The following is a 22,766-nucleotide window of genomic DNA, read 5'->3' on the forward strand; positions in this document are numbered from 1 at the left end:
AAAAAAAAAAAAAAAAAAAATGTGTGCTGGAGAGAAGGCTTAATGGTTAAGGTGCTTGCCTGTGAACCCCAAGGATCCTGTCCCAAGTACAAGGTGGCACATGCATCTGAAGTTCCTTTGCAGCAGTTAGGGGCCCTGGTGCACCCATTCTCTCTCTCTCTCTCTCTCTGCCTCTTTCTTTGTCTCACTTCCTTTTTTTAAAAAAGATTTATTTAATTTCTTTATTTGAGAAAGAGGCTGATAGGAGAGAGAGAGAGAGGAAGAATGGGTACATCAGAGCCTCTAGCCACTGCAGACAAATTCCAGATACATGTGCTACCTTGTGCATCTGGCTTTACATGGGTCCAGGGGTATTGAACCTGGGACCTTTGACTTTGCTGGCAAGCGCCTTAAGAACTAAACTATCTCTCCAGCCCATGTCTCCTTTTCAAATAAATAAATAAATAATATTTTTTAAAATAGTAAATGTTTTAAGATTAAGATGGCAATGCTAAGATTCCCACTTTTACCAATTCTGTGACTCAGTATGCCTTTCCATGAAACTATGGGGGGGGGAGTGTTATAGCTGTGTGAATAAACCATCTTTCTTCCTCCTAGAATATTCAGTGCTGAGAACACTTTCAGCAGTACAACACTCCTGCTGGGAAAGCAGCCTTAAGACACTACGCGGTTCACTGAAAGAGGAATGTACACCAGGTCGTGCCGCACCTCAACGGCGGCTACTTCTCAGTGAACAGACCATGCACAGCCAGTGCCTTGGGGGATTGAATATAGAATGGCAATGGGCAAATGATTAGTGCTGTGTGGGTGCTCTGCTTAGAAATAAGTTAGCAACAACAACAAGATACAAACACAAACAAAAAAAACCAAAAACTGCCTTCACAGACACAACCAGTCAAACAACCAAACCAGTAACTTCTACCAGAACGAAACCAAGACACAGATAGGGATGCTTGCGCTTGATTTCTAACCTCCGGCCTTCCGACACAACAATCATTAATCTAACTCCAACTAAAGGGTGCCACATGCAGCTACATGGATGGACAGGGTAGGGGCAGGAAGGCCGCCTTTCTCTGGGAGCTGATGAAATCCTTCTCCCACCCATGCCCAGTTTCCAGGTGCTACTGGGGAGTTCCTTTGGAGAACTTTTACCTTTTCTCTAGAAAGTGGGCCTGTCTCATTGCAGATGAGACCTCTGCTATCAGTTCTTGGTCCAAACTGTACATTGTGTCTGCATGCCTGGAGGGTCTTTTAGAAGCTTCTTTTGGGAACACCAAACTGTCCCCAGGTGACAAGGAGATGTAGTAATGTGAGTGCTGTCTTTAGTTATTAATTCCAAATAGTGGCTGTGCTCAAATTGCCATCTGTCCAAAAGGAAACCCACAAAACATTTCTCATTCTACATACCACAAACCACAGAACAACTGGGAATACTGGCTCATCACATCCAGGATACTTTTTTTTTTTTGGTTTTTTGAGGTAGGGTCTCACTCTGGCTCAGGCTGACCTGGAGTTCACTATGTAGTCTCAGGGTGGCCTTGAACTCTCGGCAATCCTCCTACATCTGCCTCCCGAGTGCTGGGATTAAAGGCGTGCTCCACCACGCCCGGCTACATCCAGGATACTTTTGACCCAATGAGCTACCTGTCAGTTTTAAGGCAGAGCACCTAAGAGTTCTTTACCTTTCCTCTAACTTTTGTCATTTTTTAAATGCCATGTCAAGAATCCAAAGGTATAAAATGACTCTTTTTTTTTTTTTTTTTTTTTTTGGCTTCAGGTTAAGAATTGTTTGGTGGTTCTATCAGAAAAAAAAAAAATGCAGACTGTCCATATAGGGGGCAAGTGACACAAATCATGGCTGTATAAAGTAGGTTGCTTTCCCTCTCATCCTGCTATATCTTTTCAAAAGTATTTTTTTAAATTTTCTTATTTATTAGGGAGAGAGAGGCAGCTAGAGAGAGGATGGGTGCATTAGGACTGTCAGTCTCTGCAAAAGGAACTCCAGATTTATGTGCCACCTTGTGCATCTGGTTTACATGGATCCTGGGGAATCAAACCGGGGTCCTTTGGCCTTACAGACAACTGCCTTACCTACTAAGCCATCTCTCCAGCCTTTTTTCCCCCTCCTCTTTCTTTATTTTTCATCCTGCTATGTCTTGGCAATTGGTTTCCCATAACAACACATGTAGGAGCAAGCTACATTTGCTTTGCCTGTTGTTGTACTGCCGCCACACGCAATGGAAGATTTTACAGAGAAACAGCAGAAGAATCAGCATCATTGTTCTGTAGCTGACAATTCTCTCCTGTGTTATGTGATAGAAATACCTTAGGGTTATAGTTTTAAAATGTGTGGAAAAATGGATGCTGCCCCAAAGGAAACTCAGATACAGTAAGAGAAATATCAGAGAAATGACTGAGATCAGAATAGCTCAAACAAGAAATCTTTTTAAAAATATGTACAATAAACAGATAAAGAAGAAGGTAAACATTTTAATAAGATAGTGGGAAACAGCAGATTGACAGTGACAGTGGAACAGGAATACAGATATACTGAGAGGATAAAGTGGTACTATGCACTCCCCAGCCAGACCAATTTTTACATGTCTCTAAACACAGTCGTGCATGTAGTAGGTGATTCTCCTCAGAGCTGTCATAAATGCTCCGTAGTTGTCTACATTAACTCATGTTGAATACTTTCCGTGGTTGGTCACACTCAGACTTAAAATAGACATGAGAAAGGTCTTCAGATTTGCTTTCAGTAACATTGTTAACCTCATAGCCAGCTGGATGACGACATGGTGTGTGATCATTCCAAATTTACAAGGTAACCTTGCCCAAGTGATCCTGGTCCATCAAATATAAATAATAAAGTGAAGGTGCAAGAAGAGAAGTGCAAGGAATAGTGGAGGAGCCCTTGAGGCAAATTAAACCTGTGAGGTCACTCAGATGTGATGTGAAAAATTAGGTGTTCTTGCCCTAGGCGCCACGCACTGGGTTTCTCATGCTTCACCATCAGCTCCTGTAGTTTGTAACCCTATGTGGTTTTTCAAGATAAAACAATAGCCACGCATACCTTTATGTTCACCCTCCTTTTCACATTACTTCATTCTACTCTACCATTTGCCTCAGCTGAGGAAAATAATAAGTGCTGTCATGGGCAACTGGAAATGTGTTCACTTAGTTCCTTAAGTAAGTGGGGAGGGAGGATGGGAATCGTCTCTAAGGATAATTATCTTTCTTTTCCTAGCCTACTTAAGTAAGTCTTCTGAAATGACTCATTATGTCTAAAAACAGCTGTCAAAATCAGATAGAGAATAAATGTTCAGTGACTACAATCCCGCTTCTTTCCCACCTCACACTAAACTATATACATTCCAACCAGCCTCAGAATACCGCCTCTGTGATATCCATCTAAACAGGTGCCTGTGGGTCACAGACCGCAGCTGATCCTGTCCTGTCCTTGATAGAGTTCCTATTCCCTTAACACTGGTGATAGAAATAAAGTATGACTCGAAGGGAAACCTGACTCGTTTCCCATTACATTTTCACTACATTTGAACCATTGCAGGTTGGGAGCACGGCTCTTCCAGGCTGGGTCCTGATGCTGCATGCTCATCACTGTCTTGTGGCTAAAGCATCAAACCTACATATCCTGCTTACTTAATACTGTGACACGTGTCTGTTTTAAGTCAATCTGAGTTGAGTATTCGATTCATTACTGATATTATGCTATTTGGACTCAGATTGGGAGGTGACATTCTGAAATTAAGTGGAGGATTTGTTAGGCATCTTGGGGGACTCAACACTGCAAACAATTCATTTCAAGCAAAGTGGACACCCAGCTTCAGCTATACGATTACTCCTCCACAACAGATGGTTTCCACACCTGGGCTGTGACACCGCTTTTCTTGGCTGAGAACTTGGGCCTTGGTGCCACAAAATAAGATGAGGAGGCTGATTCTTGCTTTGGAGAGGTGGGGACACTCACAGGCACCGGGGATGCACTGACTGGGGAGGTCACCTCTGCAAAGAAGGAAGGCTGAGAGGTGTAGGCCGGAACCGAGTAAACGGAGGAAGCCTGCATGTCGGTGGGTGAGCCAACATTCACCGGCCTGGGAGGAAGCATCTGCTTCACAGCCGGGGCTGCGCTGGCTTTGACAGATGGCTTCTGAGGAAGGCCACCCTTTGCATCTGGAGGTTGGAAAGTGAACAAGGATGCGTTGAGTTGGTAAGGTTGGTGCTTCATGACATCCAAAGCATTGAGGGGTTTCTTGCCTTTTTTCTTGCTCGTTTTGGAGGCCTGAGCGGCCTGTGGCTGAGACTTGAGAGCAGCCAGTGGGTAGGAGGGGGAGTGGATGGGATTGTAGGCCACAGGTGGGGGTGCTCGCACGTTGGAGGAGTACTTCCAACTGGCGGGCAGCGATGGAGTGGGAGACTGGGCCCGAGCTGCGTGGGCCTGCACCGTGTCGGAATCCACCACGTACTTCTCCATTCTTGACTGCCTCTTAGCGAAGAGCTGGGCTCCTTTCCCACTCATTGCAGGCAGCTCGTTGGATGGTCCCCCTACACCAGAATGAGTAGCATTTGCTAGTGGCGTGGGTGCCATTGGCTTGGGCGTGTAATTCTGACTGACCACAGCCGCTTGTGGTCCTTTGAAAGGACCGGCCAGGTTCAGCGCACTGGCAGGTCGGGCAGGAGCATAAGAAGGCTGGGCGATTTTGATGGAGGCCACAGCTGTGCCCTGAGATGGGTTTGATGTGGGGAAGGCGGGAGGCTGGGTTGGAGCCACTCCTGGAGACCAGACGGGAGAAACTGGAGTTACTGGCTGGGAAGCGGAGGACTTGACGGTGGGTTTGGGAGCCACGGGAGGTGGGGTCTTTTGTTTGGCAGAGGAGCCTTGCATGAAATTACAAGCCTCGGCTCCCAAGCTGAGGTAGTCTTCTTCGGGTCCGGAATCCCCTCCAGCTCCGGGGCCCCGTTTGCCTTCTGCGTTTTGAAGAAGCGACAGCAGTTCAGGATTGGGGCTTACTTTGGGCTCTTTGAAGGTAAACATGGGCTTTGTCGTGCTTCGCCTCTTGGCTTCCTGCAGTATGCCCGTTCTTTTTGCTGGCACCGAGATCCTCTCGTCCCGGGAAGCTATTTGCTCGGCTGAATCGTAGAAGGCTGGTTGGGACCATGGGGCGGGCTGGGGCCACGGAGGGGGCTGCGCCGGGCCAGCCTGCGGGCTCGATACCCCTCTGGAGAAGGCATCCGGTGGCGGCGAGACCGCAGAGTAGGGCGGGGGTGCGGGGAAGTCCGAGACGGGACTGGTCACACTGCGGGTTGGGGAGAAGGGGGCCGCCGGTACGTTCATTGCTCCCGGGAAGGGCTTGGCCGTCCTGTTCATTGGGGTCACCCTGGGGGCCTCGGCTGGCTCCGACGCTCCGCTGAAGCCATTCTGTTGGGGCACGGGGCCCATGTGCACGGAGGTTTTGCTCACCGAGCTCTGCGTTCTCAGCGCTTCTTCCTCCTTCCTCTGGTAGGAAGTCACGGTTCTCAGACCGTCGGTCTGCACGCCCACCCTTTCCTCCTCCTGCTGGGCGGTGATCTGCTCCATCCGCTCCCTCCTCTTGGCAAACATGAGGGCCCCCTTGCCTGTGGTGTCCGGCAACATCTCCATCTTGTCCCCCCGGCTCAGTTTCTTCTCGATGTCCACCAGTCCAGAATCCCAGTCAAAGGTCACCACCTGTGTGCTGTCGTCAAGGTCAGACGCTAGCTCCTCATCCACTTCTGACTCGCTCGCGCCAAGAAGTGCGACCTCACATGGGTCCTCCTTGTCGCCTTCCTCCTCGCCGTCCTCCTCGCGGTCAAGCTCGCCCGTGCCGTAGCTGACTAGGGTGTACTTCCTGGCCCGCCGCCGGCGCTTCTTAAACATCAGCACCCCCTTGGAGTTGGGGTTGGGGGCATCTGTAAGAAGTAGGGCGATGCTTTTGCATTTAGACTTCGCTTCTTTCACCTGCTTTTCCGACAGACTTTCACTCCTCCTGAGCCCTAGGGAAGGAACAAAGTTGTGTTGAGTTGATGAATCCCAGGAATATACCATAGCACCCCAAATCGATTCCCCTTGGGCAAAAGGAGGAAGTCAAAAGTTCTTACAATTCGGTACTGAAACTTGAAAGAATCTCCCCTTCCTTCCTTCCTTCCTTCCTTCCTTCCTTCCTTCCTTCCTTCCTTCCTTCCTCTTTCCCTCCTTCCCTTTCCCCTCTCCTCTCCCCTCCCCTCCTTTTCTCTCTCCTCTCCTCTCCTCTCCTCTCCTCTCCTCTCCTCTCCTCTCCTCTCCTCTCCTCTCCTCTCCTCTCCTCTCCTCTCCTCTCCTCTCCTCTCCTCTCCTTTCCTCTCCTCCTTTCCCTCCTTTTCTCTCTTCTCTTATCCCCTCCTCTCCTCTCCTCTCCTCTCCTCTCCTCTCCTCTCCTCTCCTCTCCTCTCCTCTCCTCTCCTCTCCTCTCCTCTCCTCTCCTCTCCTCTCCTCTCCTCTCCTCTCCTCTCCTCTCCTCTCCTCTCCTCTCCCCTCCCCTCCCCTCCCCCCCCCCTCCCCTCCCCTCCCCTCCCCTCCCCTCCCCTCCCCTCCCCTCCTTTTCCCTCTTCTCTTCTCCTCTCCTCTCCTCCCTCCCCTCCTTTTCTCTCTTCTCCTCTCCTGTCCTCTCCCCTCCTTTTCTCTCTTCTCCTCTCTCCTCTCCTCTCCTCTCCTCTCCTCTCCTCTCCTCTCCTCTCCTCTCCTCTCCTCTCCTCTCCTCTCCTCTCCTCTCCTCTCCTCTCCTCTCCTCTCCTCTCCTCTCCTCTCCTCTCCTCTCCTCTCCTCTCCTCCTTTTCTCTCTTATCCTCTCCTCTCCCTCTCCAGTGCTGGAGATTGGACTGGTATGAGCCTCACTGCTGCTAAGTATATGCTCTACCATAGAACTTTGCCTCTAGCCCTACATTCCTTTTGAAATTTGCACTTATATAATAGTAGATAACATGTATAAAACACTATAAAGTATCTTGTTCCATTTATTCTTGCAACATTTTAATATATGACAATTAGAACTTATTTAATATTTCTCTATAGATTTGTACATTTTAAATAAAAATGGGCTAGGAAAATGCCAATTAGTAGGAAAAAGAACACAAGATAAGATGTACTTTGTGTTTCTATACTTAAAAATAAAATGATATTATAAGATGAAATGCCTTAATATAATAAATTTAACTATTTGTATTCCTTCTTTGTTACTTAAGCAGCCACCCTAAATCTTTCCTTTAAGTGCTGCTGGGCTAATATAATCTCAAAACACTGAATTAACAATCAAAAGTACCAAATTAATAATGAGCTATAATTCAGAATTTTAGGCAGTAGGAATGTATGTAATAAACTCTAGCTACATCATTATCTAGACAAGTTTGTAAATGTATCACTATTTTGGAAACATGCTGTTTTAATTACAGCAACAATAAGTTGTACCTTTGGGGGAAATTTAAAAATTATACAACTTGTGATCATTTGAACTAACATAAAAACTGATGCCAGAATTAGATGATTTTTAAAGAAGAGCTAGACATGTTTTAAAATTTAAAAATTTTATTTGAATTTTTATTTTATTATCAAATATAAATTAATGACTAATTATAGCATCAGTTACTTATATTGAATTTTAATATGATTCACAAATAAGTGTTTAATATCTCAAAATAGTTCAATTAAAATTTCAGGAATAGAATGAATATTTTATAATTGAAAATTATTATTTTCATTGAAAGAAATCAAAGTTGGTTAAGTTTTAACAACAAGATAAAAATCAACGAAAACAGTTTCATAGCATTTTATCAGGTATCTTTTGGTGATCGAATTTTATAGATGAAACAATAAAAATTGTGGCCCGTACTAAATGTAATTCCTTTTCTGACTGTTGGCAACAGCTTACTAATAAATTGGCAGTCACAACTGCACAGTTGTTGCTAACTTCACTGGGAAATATGTGAATGCCATCATAATGCTCTTGTTTAATATGCTATAAATGTGAAGATGGCATACAGATGCCTAAGACATAATGAGTGGTTAACAGCACTTGCCAATAGAACTACAAATGGTCATGCTAAAAATATATGTTGAAAGGAATAACGAAGGCTTGGAGGCTTACTGTTCTCCTTTGAATAACCAAGTGCAATGCTGTTGTGTGCCATTCACAATGCAGCCTTTATATTCTCAAATGAAATCTCATTTGTAAAATGAGAGAAAAAAAATAACTATGTATAGATATGAAAGAAAATAGCAAACCCATAGCATCTAACCATAACTCTTAACCTCATTCTTTTTTTGTCCTCATGGTCCTAGGTAAAACAAAATGCCACAAGAAGCCTGGAGTTAAGTCCATTTTCTGGTTGGGGACATGGGCCGCCTGCACATGGCTCTGGGAGACTGACGTCTGTGTCTAGAAGGTGGGTGAAGTGCTGTAGTCTAGTGAGGACTTACACAACAGTGGGGATCATGTAACTGCCCAGTGTCACACATGTCCTTGTCTGTCAAACTCACTTCTGCAAGCATCATCAAGCCACAAAATGATTTTTCAAAATGAAGATTTGCTTTTAATATTAGTACAGAGCCTGTGTTTTAAAGGCACCGCTCAGAAGCAGGTTGAAATGTTTTTGTCATTTAAACTCAGAGTGCCCATGGCTTCTAATACTCTTATGGTATATGACTTAGAAATAACATTCTGAAACAAATCAGAAGGGCATATTGACTATATATCTTTGACAGTTCCTTTGTCTTGCGGACACAGAAAGTTTATGAAAGGGATTCAAGTCTAATATGAAGTCCAAACTTATAGTGCCAATTCAGAAACAGATATTCTCTACAATATTCACATTTGTCATTTTGTGCATTGATTTGAAAAAATAAAGATAATGAAAGACAAGAGAAAAATCTTTTCAAAATATTCATACAGACAAAGCAGCAAAATGTCGTAAACTCCCAGCCTCCCCGACTCCAGGCACCCACCTAGGACAGGACTTACTTGCGTGTCGTGCTCTGTGCTTGTGTGGTCTGCTGTGAGCCTTTTCTGAGCAAGGATCTTCTCCCTGCTCGGTGCCTTCTGATGAGATGGCAAAGGAGACCAGGGAAGGAGGTGCCTCTGACAGCCCTCCTTCCACCACAGAAGCCACACACCCCTTTCCTGCCTGCAGCCTGCACTCTTCCGTCTTCTGCCTGTCAGAGCAGTCGAGGATCACTTCCACGCGGGCTTCCCTCCCCTGGGTCACTCTCAGTTCTCTGCCACTGGAGATCTGGATTGTCTTGCTGGACTTCACAGAAGGCTCTGCTTTCTCAGGAGCAGGGATTGAACTTATGTGGACAGTCTCCTCATGTAAGCCACAGTCTGGGGCAGGTGACTTGGAATTTTCAGCTCCATGGAGAGCCACTACAGGGCCAGCAGTGCAACGGTGACTCTCTTGTGAGAGAGACAGTTGTAGCTCAACCACAGGGCCCAGGTGGCCCACTTCTGCCCTCTTTCTTAAGATGACCTCCTCTGACAAATGTCCTTGGGAGTCAAGTGTTTGGTGACCTTTCTTGTAGCTGGAGTCTCTTTCTTCTTTTATGCTCTCTACACAGTCAGAATCATCTCCTTGGTCCTCAGCTAGGGGAACTCCACTCTTGACTGGGGCAAGGGAGAACTCTGTGCACTGGGTCTTAGTGGCCGGACGAATCTGTAGGGTGGTACTTTCCACAAACTCCTCATGCGTAAGATGCTCATGATTTATGTTTTCAGTTTCAGAGGCCGAGGTCTCACTTATTCCGCTGGATGGTCTACACACAGAAAAATAATTCCAGACAGTTAAATCAGAGTGTGTTCCACCTGCCAAAGAATTCCCTGACATTTATGATGTCTATTGCATGATATAATCAAAATATTTCCTCCTAATGTCAACCGCAGCATATTGGAAAACAGAACTTGGCAACATGCCTGTGTGATTGTTTAAAGAGCTTCCAAATAAATTTTTCTCTCAAGTACAACAAGAATCCTTACAAAAATTTTGAGACATAAATCTATCTTAAACTCAGATTTTATTTTTTAAAAAGCACAGGTTATAGCTACATGTATGCTCTTTACCTGAAATCATTTGGATATTTCCAACTAATTATTCTTGCTAGAATGTGACAAAGCATTTCAGTGTTATGTGAAGTAAGTTTTGGCCTAGACATTATAAACTTTATACAAAGTCACATGAAGATATTCCATGGCTTTATATTAACCTTAAATTACAGGTTAAAAAGTCAAGTAATCTTTTAGAGGTGGGATTTTTTTTGAAAGAATGGAATAGAACTTGTTTGTGAAGTTCTTATGAACTTGTATCTGGTCAAAAGTAGACCCCAGTCCAATTCTCTTATGGAAAGATAATCCTTTCCATGCTGCAATGAACCATTAAGTCATGGAGTATTTATAATCTGAAATGCTTTCCCTTCTATTTGAACCTGTCTCTTTCAGCATTTCCCTTTTAGAACCTCTGAAGTCAAGCTGGACCTGCCCGGTGGCTCAGGCCTTCAATCCCAACACTTGGAGGATGAGTTAGGAAGATCACTATAAGTGAGAGTGCCAAATTAGGCTGGGGTAGAGTCAGACACTGCCTCAAAGAAAAGTCTGAAGTCTAACTGTTTCTTTAACCACTGAGGCATCTCACACTGTTTCTTATCTCTCAGCCAAGGAGCCCAAGCAATTCACCAAAGTCTTTAAATTTTAAACCTGTTCATTTGCAGTTGGTTTTGCAAATGTGAGTTTGAAAGAAGTGAACTTGATTCAGGGGTTAAACAATTTCATTCTAAAACACTGAGCTCTTAGTATGCTTAGAAGTGTCATTCACAGAACAGCTATGGGAGACACCTTCATTTCTCACACTCAAATTTCTTTAAGAAGCAGTAGCCATCTCTCACAATGAACCCTAACTAAAGCAGGGGTCATCCACACAAAAAGAATCCTACTTCTACCCAAAGAATTCTACCCTAGAATTGATGTGGAAATAGAGTTTAAAACTATTGTCCAAAATGTTTACCCCTAACTTTGATTTTGACTGTGTTTGAAACAATAAAAACTAACAGTAAAATACAACTTTTTTATATTGGTCATTTGAAAAGCCTCCTAGTAATATAATACATAAAAGTTATAATAGATTTTTTAACATGACAATAGCAAATTAGATATTTATTTTATTTTAATTTATTACTAAACAGGTTCTCACATTGTAGCCCAGGCTGGCCTGGAATTTACTATAAGCCAAGGTTGACCTCAAACTTATGGTAATTCACCTGCCTTAGTCTTCCAAGTGCTTGGGAATATAGGTATGAATCTCCAGGCCAGGCCAGGCCAGATCATTCTTATGCAGGAAATGGTGAATCTAATCTATTACACTGAATTTGAGAGCCCTAAAAGATTAGAAAGGTTTAATTTAGAAAGGCCTAAATTAAAAGAAATAGATGGGATCACTTTGAATTATTCTAACAGTCAATTTCACACCTGAAAATGAGTAGTTTCAAATCATTCCAACCTTGTAGACTGGAATGTTGGCAATTGGTCATATAAATGCTAGCATTTCTTGGTAACTGAAATAGAATGTGTATAACATTAATAAAAATTCAAAAGCATGAGTGATTAAAGCTTGAATCACTCTTCTCTCTTCAGTCTATTTAAGTACTTGGTTTCACAATTTGTGCAGTTAAAAAATAACGTATTTTTAAATTTTTTATTATTTTAATAAAGTTCAAGATAATATAGGTTTAGTATTCAAGTACTTTTAAAATATTTAATTTAATTTATTTATTTGAAAGAGGGAAAGAGGAAGAGAGAGATAGAGAGGGAGAGAAAGAGAGAATGGGTGTGTCAGGGCTTCTAGCCACTGCAAATGAACTCCAGATGCATGTACTATCTTCCACATCTGGCTTACGTGGGTTCTAGGGAATCAAGCCTGGGTCCTTTGACTTTGCAGGCAAGCACCTTAACCACTAAGCAATCTCTCTAGCCTCTTAAAAGTCTTTTCAAAAAAAACTATTACCCAATGCTGGGCAGGGTGGCACATGCCTTTAGTCCCAGCACACAGGAGGCCAAGGTAGGAGGATCATTGTGGGTTTGAGACCAGTTTGAGAATACACAGTGAATTCCAGGTCAGCCTAGACTAGAGCAAGGTCCTACTTTGAAAAATAAAAACAGAACAAAACAACAACAACAAACTTTTACCCAACAAGTTCTGGGTAATAATCTAAGAAAGGTCAAATCTTGTTCCCTAATGACAGATGACAGTGACATGAAAGAGAAACATTTTATTGCAGGAACCATGTTCATCTAGTGATGATGGTTGTGATCACCTTTGGGTGTATTTTAAATTTTTTTAATTTGTTTATTTATTTGTAAGCAGGGAGAGACAAAGAGAAGAGAGACAGAGACAGAGACCAAGAGAATGGGAACACCAGGGCATCTGGAAACTGCAAACAAACTCCAGATGCATGTGTCACCATATGCATCTGGCTTTATGTGGGTACTGGGGAATCAAAGTTGAGTCTTCAAGCTCCATAGGCAAATGCCTTAATCCCTGATCTCTCCCTGGAGTTATTTTAATTAGAGACTGAATTTTGAATTCCATAAATTAATTATTTATTTTTAAAAAGTCAAAATAGATTAGATAAAAATAGTCATTCTAGTTATTAAAAGTAGCAAATAACTACTACATTTCTTTCTTTTGTAAATTAATTTATTATTGACAATTTTATACATGCACATACATATTTTGATCACATTCACTCCCCCCCATTGTCTGCTCTCACTCCCTTGTGCTGAATCCATTATTTCTCCCAACTACTTCTTCTTCTACTTTGACATCTTTTTTGTGACCCACTGAATTTAACTAGGGTTGTTTGCACAAACATGACTTGGGAGTTATTTACCAGAGCATGAGAAATTTCCCAGTGGCCACACTGCTAAAGAGAATGACTCCCTCTCTCCAAGTAGTCAATTTATGTTTGAAACTAAATAAGAAACTGAGACACAGCTTCAAATGAAGCAGTGTTTCACCCAGTGATAACCATCCAAATAAGAACGAGTAGAACATGTCCCAGACAGTAAGTATGCTCCAGAGAAGTTGGCCTCATTAAGTCAGTAGAGACATAAAACAGGAAATAAATTAGAAAAGATTGTTCCTCACTTTGCCTATGACCAAACCTTTTGCAGAGATGGAAATTGGGTGGCTTTGTATATTTCATAGATTTATACAGAACCATGTCAGCTACTGGAACCACGCTTACATGGCCATGCTCCAGCATCATTCCTCTAATTTTATTTTGTGGTTACTGATTCCTTTTCAAAGCAAAGGGCAGGATTATAAAATAAATGGGAGCCTAAGAGCTTGGTAAGTGAACATTTAGATGAGAAATTCTAAAAAATATGCTGATTTGCTTAATTTCACATGATTGGGTCAGTTTGCTTTTATATTGAAATGAAATCACACTAAATGATTATCAATATTCTATAGAGGTAAGGCAAAACCCCAAGGGCTTTGTTGTTCTGGAGGAGACATTCTCTGACATCACCTGACGGAGGTTCTCCAGCAAGCTGGAATCTCAGTAGGCCAGGCTGGTCTCAAATTTGCTACATGGCAGAGGTGAGCTTTGAATTCTTGATATTCCTGCCTCTACCAGTGGTATGCTGGGATTAAAGGTGTTCTCAACTATTATTTTTTATATTCAGAAGTTTTCTTTCACATTTTCAACAACAGTGGAATTTGGAGATTTTAATTGCAAAAATGATTTGCTTTGATTGTATAAATCTTTATTCTGGTTACCTGTATTTGCACACCCAAATATTGGTTTTAATTCCTGGTAAAAAAGAAACTAGCTACTTTTTTTGATTTTGTGGGGGTAGGGTCTCACTTTAGTCCAGGCTGACCTGGAATTCACTATGCTGTCTCAGGGTGGCCTTGAACTCATGGAAATCCTCCTACCTCTGCCTCCTGAGTGCTAGGATTAAAGACATGTGCCACCATGTCTGGAAAGTTTGGCTACTTTTAAACTCTGTTTCTTTTATTCTCCAATATCCTTTTTGTATGAAAACTTGTACAGATCAATGGTTTAAACTCATCAGTGAATCTATGAGTTATAATAATCCTGAACCATTTGAAAATCTTGACCTTGAAGAGATTAACTTGTCCAATACTCTCTAAGGAAGTACTTTAAAAGTATCTAAGATTTTCAACACAGTGCTTGACACAAAGATTTTCAAGTTAATTCTTAATTAGCCTGAAAGTCAAGTTGAATAGTATTGTTAATTTTCAAACACTGTAGTATTTCTGCTAAATTCTTCTGACCTACACAGTACCAATTCCAATCCCCCCCCAAAACCCATAAGATATCAAAATCTAAAATCATTCTCCCTGAGTTTTAAAGAGAAGAGCTAATTGCAACAAATGTACTGTACCTTTTAATGAGCACCTGGAGAGAGTCTGTGATGCTTTCCATGAGCTTGATGACTTCAGGGTAGGTGAGGTCTGCACAAAGGGTGCCATTGATAGACACCACTTCATCCCCTTCACACAGCCCCGACCCGGATGCTTTGCTCTGGCTTCGAATCTGAGTGGAGTAAGAAAGCAGGCATAGTCAGAAACACCCAATTTGTGGAAAAACATGCCACCTCCTCTCATAGACAAGGTAATCAGACCTGCAAATTATAAAAGTAGCCCTGAACTTAACTCACTTGTTAACCTGTATGTCCATTTTAGACAATTCTCAGCATGTCCCAAACATGCCTGCCTCACACACAGAGGTTATGGTTTGCTATAATGTCAACATTTAATTCATAACATTGTAAGTAAAAAGCAGATCAATGCAAAGGAATCAGAACAAAAGAAACAAAGAATATGGAAGAATGGGAAAAGATAATAGATGTTTATGTTAAGAAAGTGACTGTACTCAAATAAAATTTCAGAACTCCTTGCATCACCAAGGAAGATGGACACTGTGACTTCAGGAAGGAGGTGTGGGAGGAGGACCCAGTTTGAGGAGAAAGCTATACAAATGACCAATGAAAACCACCCCAGTATCATAGGAAAGCATATGTCCAGGAAATTGGGGAGTGTGTCTAAAGAAGAAATCCTCCATTTGAGTTAACTATTCAGGGCATGGTATGAACCAAATTTTAGCAAAAAATATTATATTTGCAAATAATAAAAATAGCTACACTATAGGGACTGTACCATATTCTAGCACACAGTGATATGGAAAATTCTAGAAGAGGTATTTAGATCCTAGAAGAAGAAAACTTCAGAAGATTAACATAATGAGAGAGAGCTCCAGGGAGCTTCTCAGTGAAAGGAACTGGAGGCTTATGTCTTGCATAATGATCACTTTAAAATGTCCTCTTGATTACACTCTATCTGCCCATCCAGGCCCATCCTCTAGCTCCCCTGGGCAATGGCCTCTGGAGACTTGGTTGAAACTAGTCAACAGGAAGTCCACTGGAGTTCTGAGAGTATGAGGAATGAGAGGTCAGGCCGCATAGCCTCCTTCTAGCTCTGCTAGGCCCTGGTTTGGCAATGGCTCTGGCCTTTGGTCTGGAGAGTCGTGATGCCTGTCAGTCTGTCCCTCCCTTGTTACCTTAACCTGTGTTATTCTCCAACAATATCCTTGCAACTCCAAACTTAAGGATTTGAGCTCTCAGGATGTATTCTGTACTCTGTGTGTCCTGTGGCCCAGTCTTAAGTAGACGTTTCCTTTATTGGTACTTAGAAGTCTGAATGTTAAGCAGTGTGATGAATTTGCAAAGCAAGGTGAACAGCTAGTTCTTTTTTTTTTTTTTTGTCATTGTTAAGGTAATAGAGGCATTTTATTAAGAAGGAGAAAGGGTGCTAGAGAGATGGCTTAGCTGCTAAAGCCCTTGCCAGTAACGCCTAATGACCCAGGTTTGATTCCTCAGTACCCATGTAAGCCAGATCACATGGTGGTACATGTGTCTGGAGTTCATTTGCAGTGGCTAGAGGTTCTTGTGTGCCCATTCTATCTTTATTCCACTTTTTTCTTTCAAAGAAATAAATAAGAATATTTTAAAATTATTTTTGAAAATAGGAGAAAGGAACTCCTGAAGATGGGAGTTGGCTTGTGAGTTGGGAAAGATACATACTCAAAAGGCTGAAAAATAGATTTTTGGAAAATAAACCCTCATCAAAGATGTCTGTCATTAAAACATTTGTTGCTTGATAGGAAAATGGCAGTTCATCATGTGCTTGTCAAGTGGAGCTTTTGATAGCATCTGAATAAGCCACTGCACATCAGCCTTCTTTCAGAGCATGTGGGCTGCAGTCAACACTCACCCTCAACTGTTGTGATTGTATTTCATTGACCATTCACATGTGTCTGAAAACTAGGAAATGTCATTCCTTCAAGAACCATGTTAAGGCTGGGCATGGTGGTACCCAGATATAATCTCAGAACTCAGGAGGTTGATTTACATGGAGTGAGGGACACTACCTCAAAAACAAAACAAAACATAAAAAAAAAAAGGATAGAGTATGGTAATACTTTCCTTGTCACCAAAAGCAGCAGAACTAATCTTTATTTCTCGGAGAACTGCTAAATCAGCCAGATGCAGTGGTACATGCCTTGAATCCCAGCACTTGGGAGGCAGAGGTAGGAGGACTGCTATGAGTTTGAGGCCAACCCAAGACTACTGAATTCCAGGTCATCCTGGGCTACTCTATGGTGAGACTCTGCCTCAAGAAACCAAAAATATGATGGAGTCTCTTCTGTCTAAACACATCCCTTGCAATCACTATCTTCACTAATTCTGTTCTTCATCAGTTCTAGTCATAGATGTATTATGACATACATACGTGATATTGTACATAAGATTTTTTTACTGTGTATTATGTATAACTTGTATTATTATGTAAATGTATGAATTCAATATCTTGAAAACAAAATACACTGTTAAGCCAGGTATGGTGATGTATGTCTTTAATTTCAGCCCTAGGGAGACAGAGGTACGAGGATGGCTGTGAGTTAAAGGCCACCATGAGACTACATAGTGAATTCCCAATCAGCCTGGGATGGAATGAAACCCTAACTCAAAAAAAAAAAAAAATACAGTATCAATCATAGGTTTAGACACAACAAGACAACAAGTTCTTCAGGAGTGATAACTCCGATCTGTAGTGAACATATCATTTGGTTTTCTTAGATAGTTCTAGACTCATGGAAACACATGAAACAGTGGGAAAGAGAATCAACCATGAAGGTTCCTTTTTGTCGTTTTGAGGCAGAGACTCACTAGGTAGACTTGGCTGGCCCCAAACTTTCAGTGATCTTCCTGTCTCTGCCTGTCAAATATTGAGGATCTGGTCACATTCCAATTCAACATGTTACAAATTCAAAATTGAACACAATTACCTTCTTTAACATATGATTTGACACACTATATCCACATGAGTACATAGTGTAATTCCTTTGAGGATACTCTTTTAGAGACTTCATTCCATATTCAATATATTAGACCATGAGAGAGTTGCTGTCTATAGAATACTGTAATTCCTTTCTGTGTCCTCAGTTTAGCCAGACCACATAACTAAGAGGTTATGACACTATAACTGTCTACCAAATGTTATGTTTCATTGTTTACTAATCTTCATCTATGGCAGAAAGCTTTATTTGGCTATAACCAAATACAAGTGGGGAGTTTATTCTTCTTTGGGAAATTTAATATTATTTGCCTTTTGTATAATAAATTAAGAAACACTCCAGCAATGTAATCTAGTTTCATGAATCATTCCTTGTAAAAATGAAAAAAAAAATACCCTACTCCTTTTCTGTTTTTACCTCTTCATTTCCATCTCTCCCAGAACTGACTAGAAAGATGAGATCTGACATAAGTTATCATAAAGCCTTATACTTAAATTATTTTGTGCTGTATGTATGGCATATTAGTCATGTCTGCCTGCTGTCTATAAAGCCAAGTTGTATCTCAGGAACTTCATTTTCATACATAATTCATTAAGAAGCCCTTCTGAAAAATGTCAGAGTAAATGCAAAACCAAGACATTTGCTTCCTCAAATGACAATACTATGCATATTGAACTATAATGAACAAAAAAGAAAACCCATTAATCTTATTTACTACATATAAGACATGTCAGCCCCTACAATAAAGTTTCAGGGGCATGGGAATAATGTCGAAGATGAGCAAGATGATCTTAGACCATAATTAAAGTTTCAGAGCTTAAGTTGGATGTAGTGTACACACCTGCACTCCCAGCTCTCAGGAGGCTGAGACAAGAGGGTCACTGAGAAGTTGAGAGCCAGCTGGGACTACCTGGGAAATTCCAGGCCAGCCAGGTTTACATAGCGAGACCTTGTTCCAAAGACACAGAAGCAAGCAAAAATGTATTAGATATGAAGACTTGTTGAAGGAAACTAAAGTAGTCTATGATTCAGTTGCTTTTTTTTTTGTAAGCATTGATCCTTTCTCGATTTTTTCTTTAATTTAGGCATTTGGTAAAATTTTCTTATGACTATAGAACACAGTTTAATAAGCCTCTTCCCAGCTAATTCCTAAACTAAAACCCCAACTTAGTGTGTATCCTTCACTTGACACCATAGAAGAGTTCATAACAATCCTTTGATTTTACAGAAAGAGCAATGATAATGATAGCTAATGTTTTAAGAGGTAAGCAGATAGTTCTTCCTTTAAAGGGCTGGCTGGCTATCAAGAATCTGAGGTCCAAGCCCAGTCTGTACTAGAGAAGCTTCCTAACAGCAAAGCCAAGTTCACTAGTTGTTGCAAACTCATGTTTATGCTAGAGCAGTATGTCTGGAAACAAACAGCAAGCATTTACCCATTGTTTTCTAAGAAAAGGTACCAAAGAGAAGGATCCAACAACAAGGAACCAAGTCAGATCCATATTGTATGAAGCAACATCATCCTGTAGATTGCAGAAATCCATGCAATAAAATGGACAAAATACTTGAGAAAATGCCTGGAATGCATGACAAATAAATAAGAAATAGGACTAATAAGTGAGTAAAAGTTGTCAGTGAAGAGGACTGATGAAAGTGTTGGTTGGATTGCCGCACTTCTGTTGCACACTTCTCATGTTCCTGTGTGTGGCAGAGACTGAGGAGGTAAACATTTCTTAGACACTTCTCAACCAGGGCTTGGAGTGTACTGGCCAGCTCAGCAGGTGCACCTATAAGAAACTTTTGAGATCCATCCTTCCTTCCTTCCTCCCTCCCTCCCTCCCTCCCTCCCTCCCTCCCTCCCTCCCTCCCTCCCTCCCTCCCTCCCTCCCTCCCTTCCTTCCTTCCTTCCTTCCTTCCTTCCTTTCTTTTTTTTCTTTCTAGAGAGAGAAGGCTTCAAAACTCAGAATAACCCCAAATTCACTATGCAGCCCAGGTTGGTCTCAAACTCACTGTAGTCCAGACTGGCCTTGAACTCCTGATCCTCCTAGCTTTACCTCCCAAGTGCCTGGGATCCCATATACATGCTATCACACTAGGCTGAAACTTGTATTTGGAACTGAATTAAGAAAGAGACCTTATAGAGCATGAGGCATCCTTTTTATCTGGTCCCTGTCTAGTGAATAATATAACTGTGGGTTCTACTAGAAGCTTCTCAATCCCAAATCATGGCTTAGTACACGATGCTGGACCCAGGTGTGACCAGAGACTTCTCTGTTCCTCAGTTTACTGATTTGGGCAGATGCTACCAATCTCTTGGGTAGCCAGCTCTGCTTTTTTGTTGAGATCACTTCAGTAGGCCCTTCTGAGCTTTCAATTATTCTATAAGCCCCTGCTGTATTCCTTTCTGATCAAGATGCTTCTAGTTACAACAAATGAAACAGAACTGACAAAGAATGATAGAATTAACAGCAAACTTAGAAGGTAAAGGCACAACTATTTCTAAAATACAGAAAAGAAGGGGAAAGAGGTATTCAGAAGCAGTCATTTCAAATTGACTAGAAAGAAACATAAGTGTATGAGATCATCATCACATAACAATATCACTAAGAAAGGGGGAAAGGTGAAGAGGGATGAAAGCATGGGGACTATGAAGGAATATCTAAGCATAAGCCAGTTGAGTGTGTAGTAGGGTAAGCAATATAGAAAACAAAAGCTTTGTGAAGAGCTCCCAAAGTAGAGCTGATTTCCAACATGAACAGATACCTTAGACAAACATCTTTGAGGAAAAAGAGAGCAAATGATTCTAAAAAAGAAGCAAAGCTTTTCTCTATTAAACCATTAAAGCACTGGTCAGTAAGTGACATTCAGTACTAAAATAATATTCATCTATACAATGACACAAAATCTTCACCTATATATTCAAATCAGGTCCAGGTACAAATACAAGTGGACACTAGGCTTTTTTGCTTTTGTTTTAACTTGGTTGGTTATTCTACACTCAAAAGTTTTCTCACATGTCAGGTTCTTGTTTTAAGATCAAGAGCTTTCATGTTCTTATCAAAACATGTATCTAGACACTGGACAATAAAACCATCCTTTTCCCTTGGGGTAGTTGTTCTGACCCTTAGGAACAAGGCACCATAAAAGTAAAAAGCATTCCTGGGAGCAACTTTGGAAATGTTTCTGGGTAATGGGACTTTAATCCACAGGGCTGCGTACTTCAGAATCTACATACCAATGTGATTCTACAGGCAGAAATTGTACAGCAATGTAACTGCTCTGCGCTGTGAAGAAGTAGTCATCATGGTGCTGGAAAACCAGCAAGTACAAATACGGAATGGTATTCTCTGCCTCTCTCCTTTCAAAAGAATGTAAACATCTCAATGCTCTCAGGAAACACTGGCAGACCAGAGTCTGGTGTGACTTGTCACTGGCTACTTTTCTTCACTGGATTAAATTTTGATAGATTGCTAGAAGAGTCTGAAGTATAGGCAGATTCTTTTTATAAATATTTACAAAGACTATGTAAACTCCCTCCTTTTTTTTTTTTTTTTTTTTTTCAAGGCAGGGTCTCACTCTATCCCAGGCTGACCTGGAATTCATTATGGAGTCTCAGGGTGGCCTCGAACTCACAGAGATCCTCCTACCTCTGCCTCCCAGTGCTGGGATTAAAGGCGTGTGCCACCACACCCGGCATCCTCCTGTTTTTATTTTTTTAAAGAACTCATTAAAAAAAAAAAAAAAACCTCATGTGTCCTGAGGGTGGAGCTCAATGCTGGGGTGCTTGTTGAGATATGGCATTGGGTTCCTTCCCCAATGAAGGACACATCAAAAATGCCTAAGATTACATGAATCTGTTTAATCATAATTGATAAGGCCGGTGAGGAAAAGTAAAACTCATTATTTAGATTTTTCCACATTTCAATTTTTATTTGTTAACTGGAAGTACAACTTGTCCTAAAATAATTATTATGTTACTAAGAAATTAGTTATCTAAAGTACCTACAGATAAGTTTCTTTTGAGTGGTCAAAATATAGAAAAAAGTTCACTAAAGGTTCTGCATATTAATGTCTTTAATTTTTTAGTCTACCTAACCAATTTTATATAATTCTAATAATCTATATTCTTTGGCTTACAAAAAATTAGAAGTGGGGAGACAAACACGCACCTTGCATATACGAATGTCAATAGCCAAGGGCTAAAAGTCAAAATTTAAAGACACTTAAAATCTTAAAGAAAGCAGCAGAAAAGACTCAGAACACTAGGCCATTTCATCAGGCATGAAGCACTCATGTACTCAGTAGGATTTAGTGTCTCTGCTGTAGCCACATAAAATGATGGTACTGATAACAGTGATCCCAAGTTATTTAGAATGTGTAAATCACCACTTGAATCAGATCAACAAGATGCAGAAATGTATGTGATTTCTTTCAGAAAATATTTGTCCCAAGGAGCTAACAGAGAAGCTTTGCAATCTGAAGTTATGATGGGATCTGAGGCATTGCCACATGTATAAAAGTAAGGAACTACTTTATAACCCAAAATTAATACTTTACCAAAGTGATTTAATTTCAGCTTTGGCTATGTTTCATGTTTGTCTCTTAGAATACCTGATTTTTCTTTAGTTCCAGGCACCTGAAATTTTCCTATATTTGATTAAACTAGATGAAATAGTTTATTCTTCCATTTTACTTACAGATAAAACTTTAAGAGTGCTGGAGAGATAGCTCAGCAGTCAAGGCACTTGCCTGCAAAGCCTAATGACCTGAATTCAATTCTCCAGTACCCACATAAACTCAGAGGTACATGCTTCTAGAGTTTGCAGCAGCAAGAAGCCTTAGCATACCCATCCTCCTTCTCTCTCTTTCTCTATCTCTTCAGTCCTGTCTGCTTGCAAATAAATAAATAAATATTTAAAAAGAAATAAATATATATATAACATAAAATATATTCTATTGGACAGCAGATGGTAGGCCGGGATTAGTGGGGATAAAATTAAACTATGCAGGCTGGAGAGATGGCTTAGCAGTTAAGCGCTTGCCTGTGAAGCCTAAGGACCCCGGTTCGAGGCTCGGTTCCCCAGGTCCCACGTTAGCCAGATGCACAAGGGGGCGCACGTGTCTGGAGTTCGTCTGCAGAGGCTGGAAGCCCTGGCGCGCCCATTCTCTCTCTCTTCCTCTATCTGTCTTTCTCTCTGTGTCTGTCACTCTCAAATAAATAAATAAAAATTAAAAAAAATTAAACTATGCATATGTATAATATATATATAATATATATTTCTAAATGACAGGAGTATAAATCTATAGAAATGTGTACATTCTGTTATTTTGCTTT

At 41.2% G+C, this 22,766-nt stretch overlaps 1 protein-coding gene across 2 annotated transcripts in view; it reads right to left on the bottom strand.

Moving 5' to 3' along the window:
- Positions 1 to 22,766, bottom strand: part of Synpo2 (synaptopodin 2) — a 187,056-nt gene that overhangs the window by 24,260 nt on the left and 140,030 nt on the right. Inside the window, exons 2-4 of one of the 2 annotated variants that reach the window (XM_045144082.1) lie at positions 14,463 to 14,614; positions 9,027 to 9,814; positions 3,989 to 6,030 (exon numbers count right to left, since the gene is read on the bottom strand). In XM_045144082.1, the coding sequence (XP_045000017.1) occupies positions 3,989 to 6,030; positions 9,027 to 9,814; positions 14,463 to 14,614 (2,982 nt within the window). Of the gene's footprint in view, positions 1 to 3,886; positions 6,031 to 9,026; positions 9,815 to 14,462; positions 14,615 to 22,766 lie in introns of both variants that reach the window. The other variant, XM_004658547.2, reaches the window with a different exon arrangement.

Source organism: Jaculus jaculus, chromosome 2, assembly GCF_020740685.1.
Source record: "Jaculus jaculus isolate mJacJac1 chromosome 2, mJacJac1.mat.Y.cur, whole genome shotgun sequence".
Lineage (NCBI taxonomy): Eukaryota > Metazoa > Chordata > Mammalia > Rodentia > Dipodidae > Jaculus > Jaculus jaculus.